This window comes from Dermacentor andersoni, chromosome 6 (genome assembly GCF_023375885.2).
Source record: "Dermacentor andersoni chromosome 6, qqDerAnde1_hic_scaffold, whole genome shotgun sequence".
Classification (NCBI taxonomy): Eukaryota; Metazoa; Arthropoda; class Arachnida; order Ixodida; family Ixodidae; genus Dermacentor; species Dermacentor andersoni.
In genome coordinates, this window is record NC_092819.1 from 178,994,954 (window position 1) to 179,008,349 (window position 13,396).

At 47.3% G+C, this 13,396-nt stretch overlaps 1 protein-coding gene across 1 annotated transcript in view; it reads left to right on the top strand.

Moving 5' to 3' along the window:
* Positions 1 to 13,396, top strand: part of tefu (Serine/threonine-protein kinase tefu) — a 297,846-nt gene that overhangs the window by 217,325 nt on the left and 67,125 nt on the right. The window contains exon 21 of the mRNA XM_050172366.2: positions 4,080 to 4,245. Coding sequence (XP_050028323.1) covers positions 4,080 to 4,245 — 166 coding nt within the window. The remainder of the gene's footprint in view (positions 1 to 4,079; positions 4,246 to 13,396) is intronic.

A 13,396-nucleotide genomic window follows, 5' to 3' on the forward strand; every position in this document is an offset into this window, starting at 1 on the left:
GCAGTCTAGAGCGTCATCAATACGTGGCAAAGGGTACACGTCCTTTTTTGTGATTTTGTTCAGGTGGCGATAATCTACACAAAAATGCCACGTTCCATCCTTCTTTTTGACAAGTACGACGGGAGAAGCCCAGGGACTACAGGAAGGCTCGATAATGTCCTTCGCAAGCATCTTTTTGACTTCCTGTTGAATAACAGCTCGTTCGGACGCAGAAACACGATATGGACGTTGGTGAATAGGGTTCGCATCGCCAGTGTTTATGTGATGGGTCACGATGGACGTTTGACCTAAGGGTCGATTGTCAAAGTAAAAAATGTCTTGTCAAAATGTTTTGTCACAGTCAAAAATGTCAACTCTTGACGGACGACGGCCTGGATCAAGGAGATTGTCACCAGAGAATGATTAGGTGACGGGAATGAAGGGGCCGCCGGTTGTGCCACTTCGACCTCACGACGAATGATGCGGGTCAAGTTGTCACATCGCAACGGCTGGTGGAAGAGGTCGTCACGGGATGACGTAGCAGCTGTGTTGGCAAGTCGCGTGATGTGCTGGAATACCCGGCGGCTTTTAGCATGCTCAAGACGGCGGCACTCCTTGAGGATCGCATCGATGCTGGTGACGTTCGTAAACACCAGTAAATTGAAGGCGTCGTCAGCAATGCCTTTGAGGACATGATTAACCTTATCGTCCTCAGACATGGTCGGGTCAGCCTTGGCACAAAGTGCCAAGACGTCGAGGATGTACGACACGTAGGACTCGGTCGACGTCTGTACACATGTGGCAAGGGCTTTCTTGGCATTGAGTTGGCAACCGAACGGATTGCCAAAAAGGTCGCGGAGCTTCTCTTTGAAGAGATCCCAGCTTGAGATCTCCTCTTCGTGAGTCTGGAACCATGCAAGTGGAGCTCCGTTGAGGTAGAAAAGAATGTTCGCAAGCATAATAGTCGGATCCAGCCTGTGACTGGCTCCCACAGGTTATTACTCGGCAGCTGGGTCTTGGTAGCCTGCTTCAAGAACGTACACCTTCTGAACAGGTCATTTGATCATCTCTCGAGAACCAAGTCAAACTTGGGGGGGTTCCACGCCGCATGCGGCTAAGGCTTAACCTGAGCTCCGGATCTAGCCCTACGCAGTCACTCCGTGGTACTCCCCAACCCGTAGCGCGGGAATCGCGGCTACGTCGGGTTCGAACAAATAAAGGCAACCAGCAGCGTCAACTGTAACAACGTTTATTGCTACCAACAATAAAGAACACTGGCAGAGGGGCGTCCTCTCTTTAATGAGTAATAATAGGCTGGCCTCGTTGTCCGGGATAGCCAGGCAAACGAGGTCACTCACGGGTGGCGGCAGGTACTCCAGTCCGACAGGTTAGGGGTCTGGCGTCAGGGAGAGAGGGTCTCCCCCAGTGGCGCTGTTTTGTACCTTTTTACCTTGGCAAGGGTAAGGCCGTCCTCACCCGTCAGCTACCTCCCCGCAAGTCGGGGAGGAAGGGTGCGCCACATCGCGAGAACGAGGGAGAAGCGGTAGAGGGCGTAGTGCGCCTCTCCCGTGTCTATGCCGGCTCTCGACGCGACTGCGACGACGCGGGGGAAGATGGCTGTGGTATCCTGCTACAAGGCATAATACTTGACTCAAAAAACTAACCTTCATTCCTCATATCAAGTATCTGAAAGCTAAATGCCTTAAAACAATGAACATCCTAAAAATACTGTCACAAACAACATGGGGAAGCGACAGGAAATGCCTCATGAACCTTTACAGGAGCCTTGTACGATCGCAGTTAGACTACGGTGCCGTAGTGTATCACTCTGCTACACCCAGTGCTCACAAGATGCTGGACCCTGTGCATCATCTTGGTATTCGCTTCACCACCGGTGCCTTTAGGACGAGTCCCATCGAAAGCCTCTATGTAGAATCGAATGAATGGTCCTTAGATCTGCAGCGGTCATATTTTACTCTTAATTATTTTCTGAAAGTACATGCTAACAAAAATCATCCTTGTTATCCCATCTTCGTCGCCAGTTTGTTGTAGCTTCGACGGGGCGGCCGGACAAAAGGTTTACGGCATGAGGCCTAAACCGCCGGAGCGCACAGCACCGCAAGAAAGAGCCGGACTGCTTCAGTCGGGGACCAGACAAAGAAATGCCCGTTTAGTCGCCGCAAGCACTTACCCGAAGTGGTGCATGTGGTACGGATGAAGCTGTACCTGTCGAACTAACTTTTGATCTTTTATTTTTGGTTTTCTTTATCGTTTTTTGTTTTTTTTTTCATGTTTAATTCTTTGCCATTATACACTGCCCTCATATGCTTAAATTGCGCATCGAGCCGATGCTTCTTTTGGAGGGACGCAAATTCCACGCCTGTACTCAGTTGAAAAAGAGGACAATGTGGGTGTGCATGAGGGTACTTGTCAAGGCACAGGGGAGAAGAACTCGAGGTTGCGCTCATAATAAAAACAGCGACCTGCTGCTGTACCTCCTGCTTTACAACCCCTGCTTTGATGTGTCAATATTTAAGGCTCCCATATGTTTGCGAGCCGGAAATATTGGACTGCCACAAATACTAACCATTTATGCAATGCATGCTGTTGCATCAAATATCGGTGGGTGGCATGAGACTAAACAGTTACTAGCAGCGCCCGTCTTTGTCTACTTTGTTCTTTTGTGTCCATTATCAATTTGCACTAATCTGCCATAATTATAAATACTAACCACGTCATTGAGTTATAAAAAAAAGATTTTCACCTTAATTACGGCGTGCACTTTAGTACACAAGCAACATTAAAAAATCTTAGTATTCTGAAATTCATAGACCTGTTTAATTATCGGTTAGCTTTCACCACATAAAAGATTTAAAGCAAAACTGAATGCTTCTGTCTCCTTTTGCAAACCTTGAAGGAGGCCCTATAATACCCGGAGCAGTGGCATGTGCAAAGTACATGTAGAAATTATGGACGACAGATGAAACATTACTCACTGCTGAGCTTGCTGAACACTTTTGTTGTACAAAACATTAAGTTTAATGAATGTACTTCCTCTGCTCTGCATAATATTCACATGCTCAATAGTTGTAAATAATAGAGCATTTCTCATGTGAACCCATTTTTTTTGGCCAAATTTATTAATTGTGTTTTCATTATAGTATTTTTCGTGCTTGAACCGTGTTATCACGGCAATATTGCTGAATTTCTTTTTCAAATCATTTTTAATGTTAACTGGCTCATATACCTAATATATATATATATATATGCATATATGTTGGAATGCAGATACGGTAGTGACGTTAAAGAACACAGTAGCAATGCTGTGAAAGACAAAACTAGCTTTTATTAGGCGAACCTGTGCCCACAAAACCCAAGTGTAGCGAAATTGTAACTGTTGACGCCACCTTCAGTGCAGTTAATTTTTTAGCGGTTTCAAGGCCGAGTGCATATATAATGAACTATGATATAATGACCACTTTTTGTGGAACTGTCGAGTTCGTTTTAAACGGGTTTGAGGGTTTGACTGTATTGGAGAAAAGCTCACCAAAAGAGCTTTGCCTTTGATTTGAAGAGCTTGTCGAAAAACCAGGTAGCGCTGCTGTGTCGCAAAGCACGCTTTGAATCATTTCAGATGCCCCTTCTTTCCATTGTACCGTCTCTGTTCTTATAGCACTCAGAAAAAAAAACAGCAGCTAATGCCTGTTATGCAGAACATGCACCTGCCGCATCACATTGATTTCATGTTCACATTTGTGCTACATTAGTGCGTGTGTGTGTGTGTGTATTTGTACAGCATGGGCTTGAGGTTTGAAAAGAGCACAACTTTGTTTCTTCTGGACACTACTGGTACAGTGTAAAAGAAAAAAAAAACATTTAATTCTGACCGAAAAATATGCAATGAAAAGTGGGACCTTTGCAGCACACTCAGTGTAGGCTTGCAAACGAACTTGCATGATCTTGGTGAGAGTGCACATGTAAGTGTACGCTAATATGTATGCATGATAAACTAAACACATAAGCATACACGTAAACACGCACAAGCTTACGCATTCCTTTTAAGCATTAAGAAGCTCACCATGTCGGCCTGCGGTGCACAGGAGGTGCACAAGGGTGCTCCGGAGGAACGCCTTCGTGTCTACCAGAAAGTGTGCAGCCACTTCCGTCCAGTCTTCCGGTACTTTTTCTTCGAGCAATTCCCAGAGCCCAGCCGTTGGTTTGAGCGACGCCGGGCATACGTCCAGAGTGTGGCCACAGGATCCATAGGCAAGCGTACTTCTTTATTCATGGCCAACAGCTGATATCTTAGAGAGCACATGCAGCCTATTTTGTGTGTGCATTCACTGGCACAAGTGTACAAAAGGAAGAGGAACGGATGGGCCCTATTTTCCTTATGAAGCCAACAAATAATGAAGCGAAAGAAACAACCTAAAAGATGCCATTCTATCGATTAAAGGAGAACACTGCTTTGTTATCATAGTCTGTCATTCGTAGAAGTCGCAGCAGTCCAGCAGTAGCTGCACTAACTTTCGGCTTCCAGTCGTCATATTGCTTTTGCATGCATGTGTTCAGGCATGATCGTTTGTGTTTTTTCCCAAGCATGTCACGTCAAAAGAAAATGCCAGCAATGTGCTTCAAGGTACTTACAATGTTGCATAAAAGTTATTGAGAGTATGACGAGGAAGACTGAGTGATGCTGCCGTCCCAAGTGAGGAAACATTGTGACAGTGTGTCGAAAGACAAAGCCTTCGAGTGAAGTGTAATAAATGTTAGTTTCATGCACGTAAGAGGAGCATTACAGTTGAACAAACCTAAAACAAAATTTAAGTGCCAAGAAAATACCATGTTTATAAACAGATCATGAGAAGCCAACAAACACTGACACCAAGGACAACATAGGGGAAATTACATGTGCCTAATAAATGAAATTAGAAACAATAAATTAATGGAAATGAAAGTGGATGAAAAAACAACTAGCTGCAGGTGGTGAATGATCCCACAACCTTCGCATCTCATGTGCGATGCTCTACCAATTAAGCTACCTCAGGGCCATTTCCCCATCCAATTTCTTGGGTATTTATGTGTCCTAGTAGAACCCTGGGAGTGTTAGCCTGCGTCACCACTTACAGACCTTGGCGGCGGATGTGGAACATTCTTTTTGCCACAGGCGTCACGAGAATGTGATCTTTTTGGATGGAGGCAACCAGTCAATAAACCCACACATGCTACCTTAAGGCATCAATGTTGCCAGATTCGAGACCCTCGTTATGTAATAAACGAGAAGAAAGGGGATTAACCGACGGGCCTGATATTTATTTGTCGTATCATAAAAAGCCAACAAACACTGACACCAAGGACAACATAGGGGAAATTACTTGTGCTTAATAAATGAAGTAATGAAACGATAAATTAATGCAAATGAAAGTGGATAAAAAACAACTTGCCGCAGGTGGGGAACGATCCCAGAACCTTTGCATTTTGCGAAGGTTGTAGGACATTGACTGGGTCCAATATTGAGGACGTTTGACAAACACGAATATATTTACATAAGTACAAGAAAATGCAAAGAAATACAAAGAAATACAGAAAAGTTAATAAAGTGGTAGTCGCTCATCACTCCCGCTGTCCGTAGCTCCTTTTATGTTTGGTCACGTCCCCCAATCCGGTGCCAGGGGGTCGATCACATCAGGTCCCACCAATCTGATGTCAGGAGGCCGCTGACATCAGGTCCCACCAATCCGGAGGTAGGTCGCCCTTTTCACCGATGCCGATCATACTCTGAGAGGGTCATTCTGAGCGGGTTATACTGAGCGGGCCAGGTCATACTGAACGCGCCTCTGGCTTGGACACCTGTTTGTGCTGCTGACGAGTAACAGCTGTATCATTGCTAATGGCTGAAACCTCTCATGAATGGGGCACTCCCACGCTGGCCATAACTCATCCGTGTCGAGAACCATCCCGACAAGGTCGTTGGCCCTTTAACCACAATCGTGGAAGCCGTAGCCAAGAGGTGCGGCGGGCGAACGGCCTTTCATAACAGCTCGTCCACCGCCAGGGCTCGAAAGGGGGCAGCTCATCGGTGCCCCTTGAAGAGGCCATGGCCGCTTAGTAGGCGCAGCTCCGGCTAGGAGGGTCGAAATGCCGATCACAACAGCCCGTCCACTGCCAGGAAGAGGGCTTGAAAGGGGGGCAGCTCATCAGGGCCGCCTGAAGAGGCCTTGGCTGCTCAGCAGGCTCGACTCTGGCTCGAAGTCCCTGGCTCGCTGGGAGCATCACGTCCAAAGGCCATCTTGGAGAGAGGGTTGGCTGCAGGTCGTAGGCTCGGAACTGGCATTTTAGTGACCAAATCCGCACAACGCCCGAGCAGCGACAATGCAAGCACCCAAAGCCCTTCCGAGATATACCAGGTAATATAATTAATCCCGAGGTTAGAACCAGCGAGTGCCAGAAAGGCAGCCATAGAGGAGCACTGCTCAAAGGAACCTAAACAAATTAATTAGTAAATTAAATTTCAGACCCTAAACAAAGATTTAAATGGTAGGGTTCCGTAACGTTTTGGTCCATTTCGTTTCTATCGTGTCTCAAAGAAGGCACAACTCGCAGAGCTCTGAGGCAAACTATAAACAAATAGAGATCGTTTTAAACATACATTAACAAACAATAATTAACACCCATGCACATCCCTATCAAGGCATTAAGACTTATCAAAAGACTAGCTCATGAGCTGGCTAGTTTCAGCCACCTTTGTCTCTCCCCTTTAAAACGGCCCCAAGACCGCTGTCAATTTGGTCGTGGTAAAGCGAGCTTGAAATGCAAAGAACTGGGATCCTTCCCCGGCAATATGTCCCACGTCTCCAACTCCGTCCCTCTAAACTAAAAATTTCCACGTAGCTCGTTATTCACAAGTCACCAAAATGAAAGAAAAAGGCACCCTTTTGAACCACGGGATTCGTCACAGCGATTGAAATGGACAACAAAAAAACAAAAAAATGCCTCACGTACTAATTACAAAAAAGAAACAAAAATAACAACAAAAAAAGGACTTATACAAGCGTTCAATTCTACAATTACTCTTTCTTAATGTGCGCTCGAATGGGTCGCTGACTGACAGCCTTTGGGCCACGCTTGCGGTACCTACATTTTTCTCTGCCATCACCCGTCACTCCATGTGCTCGCGGCGTGCTGTCTCGTCCCTAAGGGGGACGCCGTAAACGGGGGAATAGCCATTTTCACTTTGTTCTCACTCTCGCAGCACATTCCACCTCAGTGACCATTCGACCGACCCGGTTCCGACACGTATGTCTCAGCCCAGATGAACTTTTCTGCCGCCCCTTTACTTGCAGAGACGCGCTCTGTCCTGTCCTTATCAACCTTTCGCAATGCCTCCATTTTCTGAATCGCCACAACGAACCCTTTTCGGCTCTGCGCAATGGCCTGTCCCTCTGTCTCACGTGGTGATGGGGCATCTTTCGCGAGGTTTTGATGCGTCGAGTACTTAGCTCCTTTGATCCTGCGTTGCCTGAACCAATTTTTCTCTGCCAGGTGGTCACCGAATGTACCGCTAGAAGCCCCAAGCATCAGGTTTCCTGCCGTGCTTGGCCACCATGGCATTCTCTTCTTTTGGCAATTCCGGAATGCTGCTCAAGTGCGGTGGTACGAGGAAGGTTTTCAGCATCTCTTTTACACTGTCAGGGCTACTGAACCAAGCCTCGTCCCTGCAAGGAACACCTTTCGGGATCGCCACTGTCTCTTCTTCGCTCTCTATCCTCGGCAATGCCAGAGAGTCACTCAAGTGCTGAGGCACAAGGCAGGTCTCCAGCCCTACACTGGCCCTCATAGGGTTGCCGGAACAAGCCTCATCCCCGCAAGGACGACTCTCCGGGATGGCCGCTGGCTCGGTTTCGGCGTAAGACTGCACGGCGACATCAATGATGCTAGAGCCCTGAGTGATCTCGGCTCCGTTCTGCCGTGTCAGGTCTTGTCTCGGCCGCCACCATATCTGGGTCTATCCTACATGATTCTGGAAAGTCGCCCAAGTGGTCGGATACAAGAAAGGTCTCCAGCACCTCCTTAATGTTCTCATGGCTACTGGAACAAGACTCGTCCTTGCAAGGGACGCCCTCCAGAATGGTTCCTCTCTGTAGACCGCCAACGGCCTCACTTTCGACGCACTCTGTCTCTACGGACTTTGCCACCTCGCACTTTTTGTGCTCATTGTTAACTTGCACAACCTCAGTCTCTTCGACAGAAGAAATTTTGCACTTGACATTCGAGCTTTCCCTCATGCGCTCAGCAGGAATACCAAAATGCCGGAATAATGCAGCCTTGGCTTTATCGTAATTCCGGAAATTTTTGTCAGAAAGGCAAGCCAAGCAACAGGACACATTACAGGGAAGTACCCCCAGCAACCCTACCGACTAATGGTCATGGTCCAGCTGCACCTCTGCGCAAACCTTCTTGAAAAATTCAAGAAAACTTTCTTTGTTTTCGCCATCCTCAAATACGTGCAGCCTAGACCGTGCCTGCAGTGCCCTTAGATACTCGAGTTCCTTGTCCAATTCCTCTATCTGTTTGCGTTCTTCCCACTCTCGCTTTCTCTGATCCTGAATATCTTCCCAAGCCTCCATGATCTCCTCGTCATCTCTGCCGCTTTCCTCTATCGCATCGATGACCTCTGCCTTTTTAGCTCTTTCCCACAATCAATCCCGAAATCCCTGCATATTGCGTTTAGATCCATTCTGTGCAACTTCCTCCAATTCATGGCTACCTCTTTTGTGCCGACAAGTTTCTCAGGGAATTAAGTGTAGAAGCAAGGTATCTTTCAACAAGGCTTCCTACACCCTTGTGACTAGAAAGAACCACGTTAAGCCTGGCAACTCTCAAGGAGAAAAGGTCATGTATTCACCATGCCAAAGTCGAAGCGCTGTGCAGACTATCTCACCACTGCCATCCAATGCTGCGACTCAGGGTTCGAAGACGCGGGAGCCTTTTTTCTCGTGGACGAGTGAGTGAACGTGAGGCTAAGTTCGATATTCAGGACATTTGACAAACTCGAATATATTTACATAAGTACAAGAAAATGCAAAGAAATACAGAAAAGTTGACAAAGTGGTAGTCGCTCATCACTCCCACCGTCCGTAGCTCCTTTTATACCGTGTCTGATCTTTGTTTAGTCACTCCCCCAATCCGCTGTCAGGAGGCCACTGACATCAGGTCCCACCAATCCGGAGATAGGTCGCCCTTTTTGCTAACGCCGACAGGGTCATACTGAGTGGGTCATACTGAGTGGGCCATACTGAGTGGGCAGGGTCATACTGAGCACGTCTCTGGCTTGGACACGCCAGTTTGTGCTGCTGGCAGTTGACAGCCATATCATTGCTAATCGCTGAAACTTCTCATGAACGAGACACTCCCACGCTGGCCATTACTCATCCATGTCGAGAACCATCCCGACGAGGCCCTTGGCCCTTTCACCATAATTGTGTGAGCCGTGACCGAGGGGTGTCACAGGGTGAACGGCCGATCACAACAGCTTATACATGAACCTAAGTTCCAATAGCTTGTCTACTCTACATGAATTGGAGCCAACAGTACATTGGTTTTCGATGTCTATGCGATGAAGATTAAAATTGCCGGTCATTATTAGTCTCGCATTTGCTTTGGCATTTGCACATAGGAAAGTGTTTAGTTTTTCCAAGAACACAGGCAAGGCAGAGGGTGCGCGATACACTGCTCCAACGATGTAAGCGACACCACGAAAATTAATTTTTGCACCAAACTGCTTCAACAACATCCCAATCCGTCATTACAGCAGGTACAGAATTTTTAACTATGATACAAGTGCCCCCACCATGTGTGTCCCTGTCTTTCCTAAACATTCTATAGCCAGGAGGAACAATGCAGTCAGATATATTTTATGCAACTACGTTTTAGTTATTACCGCAACATGTAGGCTTTATGAAAAAGTCAAACTTTTATGAAGAAGTCAGAAAAAAGCTGGTATTTTAACTGTGTAGTCTTATTTACTTTTAACATTTAACTTTAATGATAACTGTGTAATCTTATTCGCGCATTCAAGCTTGGAAGGCGTAGCTATATCTGAGATGATGAGCCTGAAGTCTTGCCTACGGTATCAGAATGGACAGTGCCACCTGACTGATCTTAGTAGTGCTGTTTTCTGTTTTGAGCCTTGTGTCCTAAGCTTGTAGACAACAGGCAGCGTTTATTTCAGCTGTGATCCCAAATATATGTATCGTCGTTTATGCGAAGTTTATCATGAACGAGCAGGATCTTTGCTTTCTTGGCCCCGTCTGCGGCTGTGCTTTCCCGTAGTTTTCTGCGTATACCTAATGCTTCTTTGGCATACTCAGAGATAACACTCCAAGCAGTTCCCTTTAGCTTTCCACCTTTTTTCAGAACGTTTTCCTTTTCTCTGGCATCCTAAAACGTAAGAATAACTGGTCTACACTTTCTTTGTTGGGGTTTACCAAGGCAATGAATTCACTCAACTGTGTGAACCTGTACACCCATGGTCTCTTGAAATATATTCTCCAGAACAAGTTCCTAGTTGTGACTCTGTTTCTACACCAGAGTCAGTCTTGGTCTTAGTGACGCCAAAGACTAATATGTCACATTGGCTTCTGTTGTCGTAATCAACTAGCTTTGTAGCCCGTTGTTGAACTATACTTTGTAACTTCCCAATCCATCTGTTCATTGTATCAACTGCATCGAAGAGGGCCCGTATCCTGCCTGTCTTTAATTGCACTCAGTGTGACAATTTCAGGTTTAATGTCATCCATCTTACGAACGAATGCAGCTTGATTCTGAATAATTTCTTTTAGCATCTTGTTGACCTTCGGTTCGAGATCCTCCTAAACATCTCCCGCCATAAGCAACAAGAGAAGCATTGACCAGCAGTCATACGAAATATCACAACACTTGTGCGGTCATGGCAAGACTATCAAAAAGCGGTTTTCGCTTCGATAATCAGCTATATTGTTCATAGCACTTGCCTGCAAAAGCAGTAGCGGTGGCTTAAGCATCTTGTTCGTCACCCAGGTGCCGTGCCCTCTGAAGTGGATGTCGTATCGAGGCTTCTTAAGTACGGTGTCGAGTGATCAACCCGCCGTGGCTGCTTAGTGGCTATGGTGTTGGGCTGCTGAGCTCAAGGTCGCGGGATCGAATGCCGGCCACAGCGGCCGCATTTCGATGGGGGCGAAATGCGAAAACACCCGTGTACTTAGATTTAGGTGAACGTTAAAGAACCCCAGGTGGTCAAAATTTCCGGAGTCCTCCACTACGGCGTGCCTCATAATCAGAAAGTGGTTTTGGCACGTAAAACCCCATAATTTAAATAATTTGTCGAGTGATCACATCACACTTGTGGAACGATGATTGAAGATACAGTGGAATCTCGATGATACGAATCTCACGGGGTCACCAAAAATATTCGTATTAGCCGAAATTCGTATCATCGAAACAATTAAAACTAGCTAAATTAAAGAGTCTGAGGTGAACTCACTCAGGCACACGTACGTAAAAAGCATTTATTTCTTAAAGAAAAAGTCTCTGATGTCCTGCTTCTTTTTCTTTGTCAGGTCACTTAGCAGACTTTGTCCAAATCCATAAGAAACGCATGCACGTGTCGTCGCTGATTTCATCCGCGGCCATAGCACGCTTTAGAACTTCGAACACGTGCAGCGTTTCAGCCGCCGGTGGTGGTCCTTCGCCGTCGCCCACGTCTAACACACAGAATGTGGCCCAAAGCACAGCAGCTACGCCGTCCGCACGCGGTCCGATCAGCCGTCCGCACGGTTCCGCACGGTGTCTGATGGCACATGGAAAAGGAGGAAAAGCACAAAAGCAACAAAAGCGCTACCGCTTCAAACTCTTCGCGGCCTCCGCGCTGTCCGGCGCCGTGTCCGCGCCTCCGCACCAAAAGAGAAAGGGAGAAATCGCGTGACTGCGCGCTGTTCTCTTTCGCGGCCATCAGTGGGGCTCATGCTCGTGGTCGCATCCGTCCGTGTGCTGGAATCATGCCAACTGTGGCCTCTCCTCCGCGCAGCGGCGCAACCTCCTCCCTCCCTTAGCAACCGGCGCGCCTGTGGGGGGCGCAGCTGCACATAGCAACCGTGACGTCACACAGTAGCGGTAGAACGAGCGCGCGCGCTTCGGCGGTGGCAGCTGCACTTCCGCTCCTTTGCCAGACGTCTCGTTGCAGTCGAGTGGGAGTGACGCATGGCTCCGAAGCAGCCCAGTGATTGCGCGCCAAGCGGTTCGGGCAAGCGGCAGCGGACGCCGGATTCCCCCAACACCAAACGCCAGAAGAACAAGGAGCGAATGTGGATGCGAAAGCAAGGGAGGCAGAACGTAAACGCCAACAGCGACTGATTAGATTGCCGGGTATCAAAGGCAGGGAAGCAGAACGAAAGTGGCAGCAGTGACAGGCGATATCGCCGAACACCAAAGCGAGTGAATTGGAGCAGATGGCAGCAGCGACTGGCCATTTCACCGAACAGCAAAGCCAGGGAAGAGGAGCGCAAACGGCAGCAGGCTTGCGCCAAGCACACTTTAGAATTTCCAAGGTGTCTTCGGTAATTTTCGTATCAACCGACACGGGTCGAAAATTGATTCCTAACAACCGTTCTCTAGCATGTTGCGAAGTAATGGGGCTCGGCCGGGACCACAGAAAAATTCATATCATCCAGAAATTCGTATTAGCCGTGATCGTATCATCGAGATTCCACTGTAGCACAGTCCACGGTATCATTGCCACGAGGCAGTCAGAATTTAGCAAGCCAGTAGTTCGTTGTTTGTTGTTGTTGAGGTTGAAATTCACGGCAATACTTGCAATAGCAGTAGCGGTGGCCTAAGCATCTTGTTGGTCAGCCAGATGCCATGCCCTCTCATTTGCGTTCGAAATTTCAGGTGTTCTTATACACTGACTCTATGGGATAACATGGCAGCGTTGCAAAGGTGTCTGAATTATTGGGCGTCCGGAAATGGGTTATTGACTGTATTAGACAGTAAACAAACTCGTGACCGTGAGTTTGCCAACACTTGGAAAGCACGAATATTACAGTTGCTCTCGAAGCAGACATTGAATAGCATAATATTCGAAACTACTATTCAAGAATTTGAATATTGGCACATTGCTGTTATGAATACAGACTGCGAACCACAAGGTTTTCTTTAAAGGGCCCCTCACCAGGTGTGGCCATTCTAAGCTGACAAGCGCACAGCATACATTGCACGATAGCGATCATGTTTGCAAAGTATTACATCGCTACGCGCCACTGACAGATCTGAAATTTCATACCGAGCGCCGTCTTCCCTTCTCCTCGTGGCCGCCATGCTCCAAGCCGGAGGATGACGTGCACGCTCTTGTGGGCATACGTACGTGTGTTTGCGCTGTTAC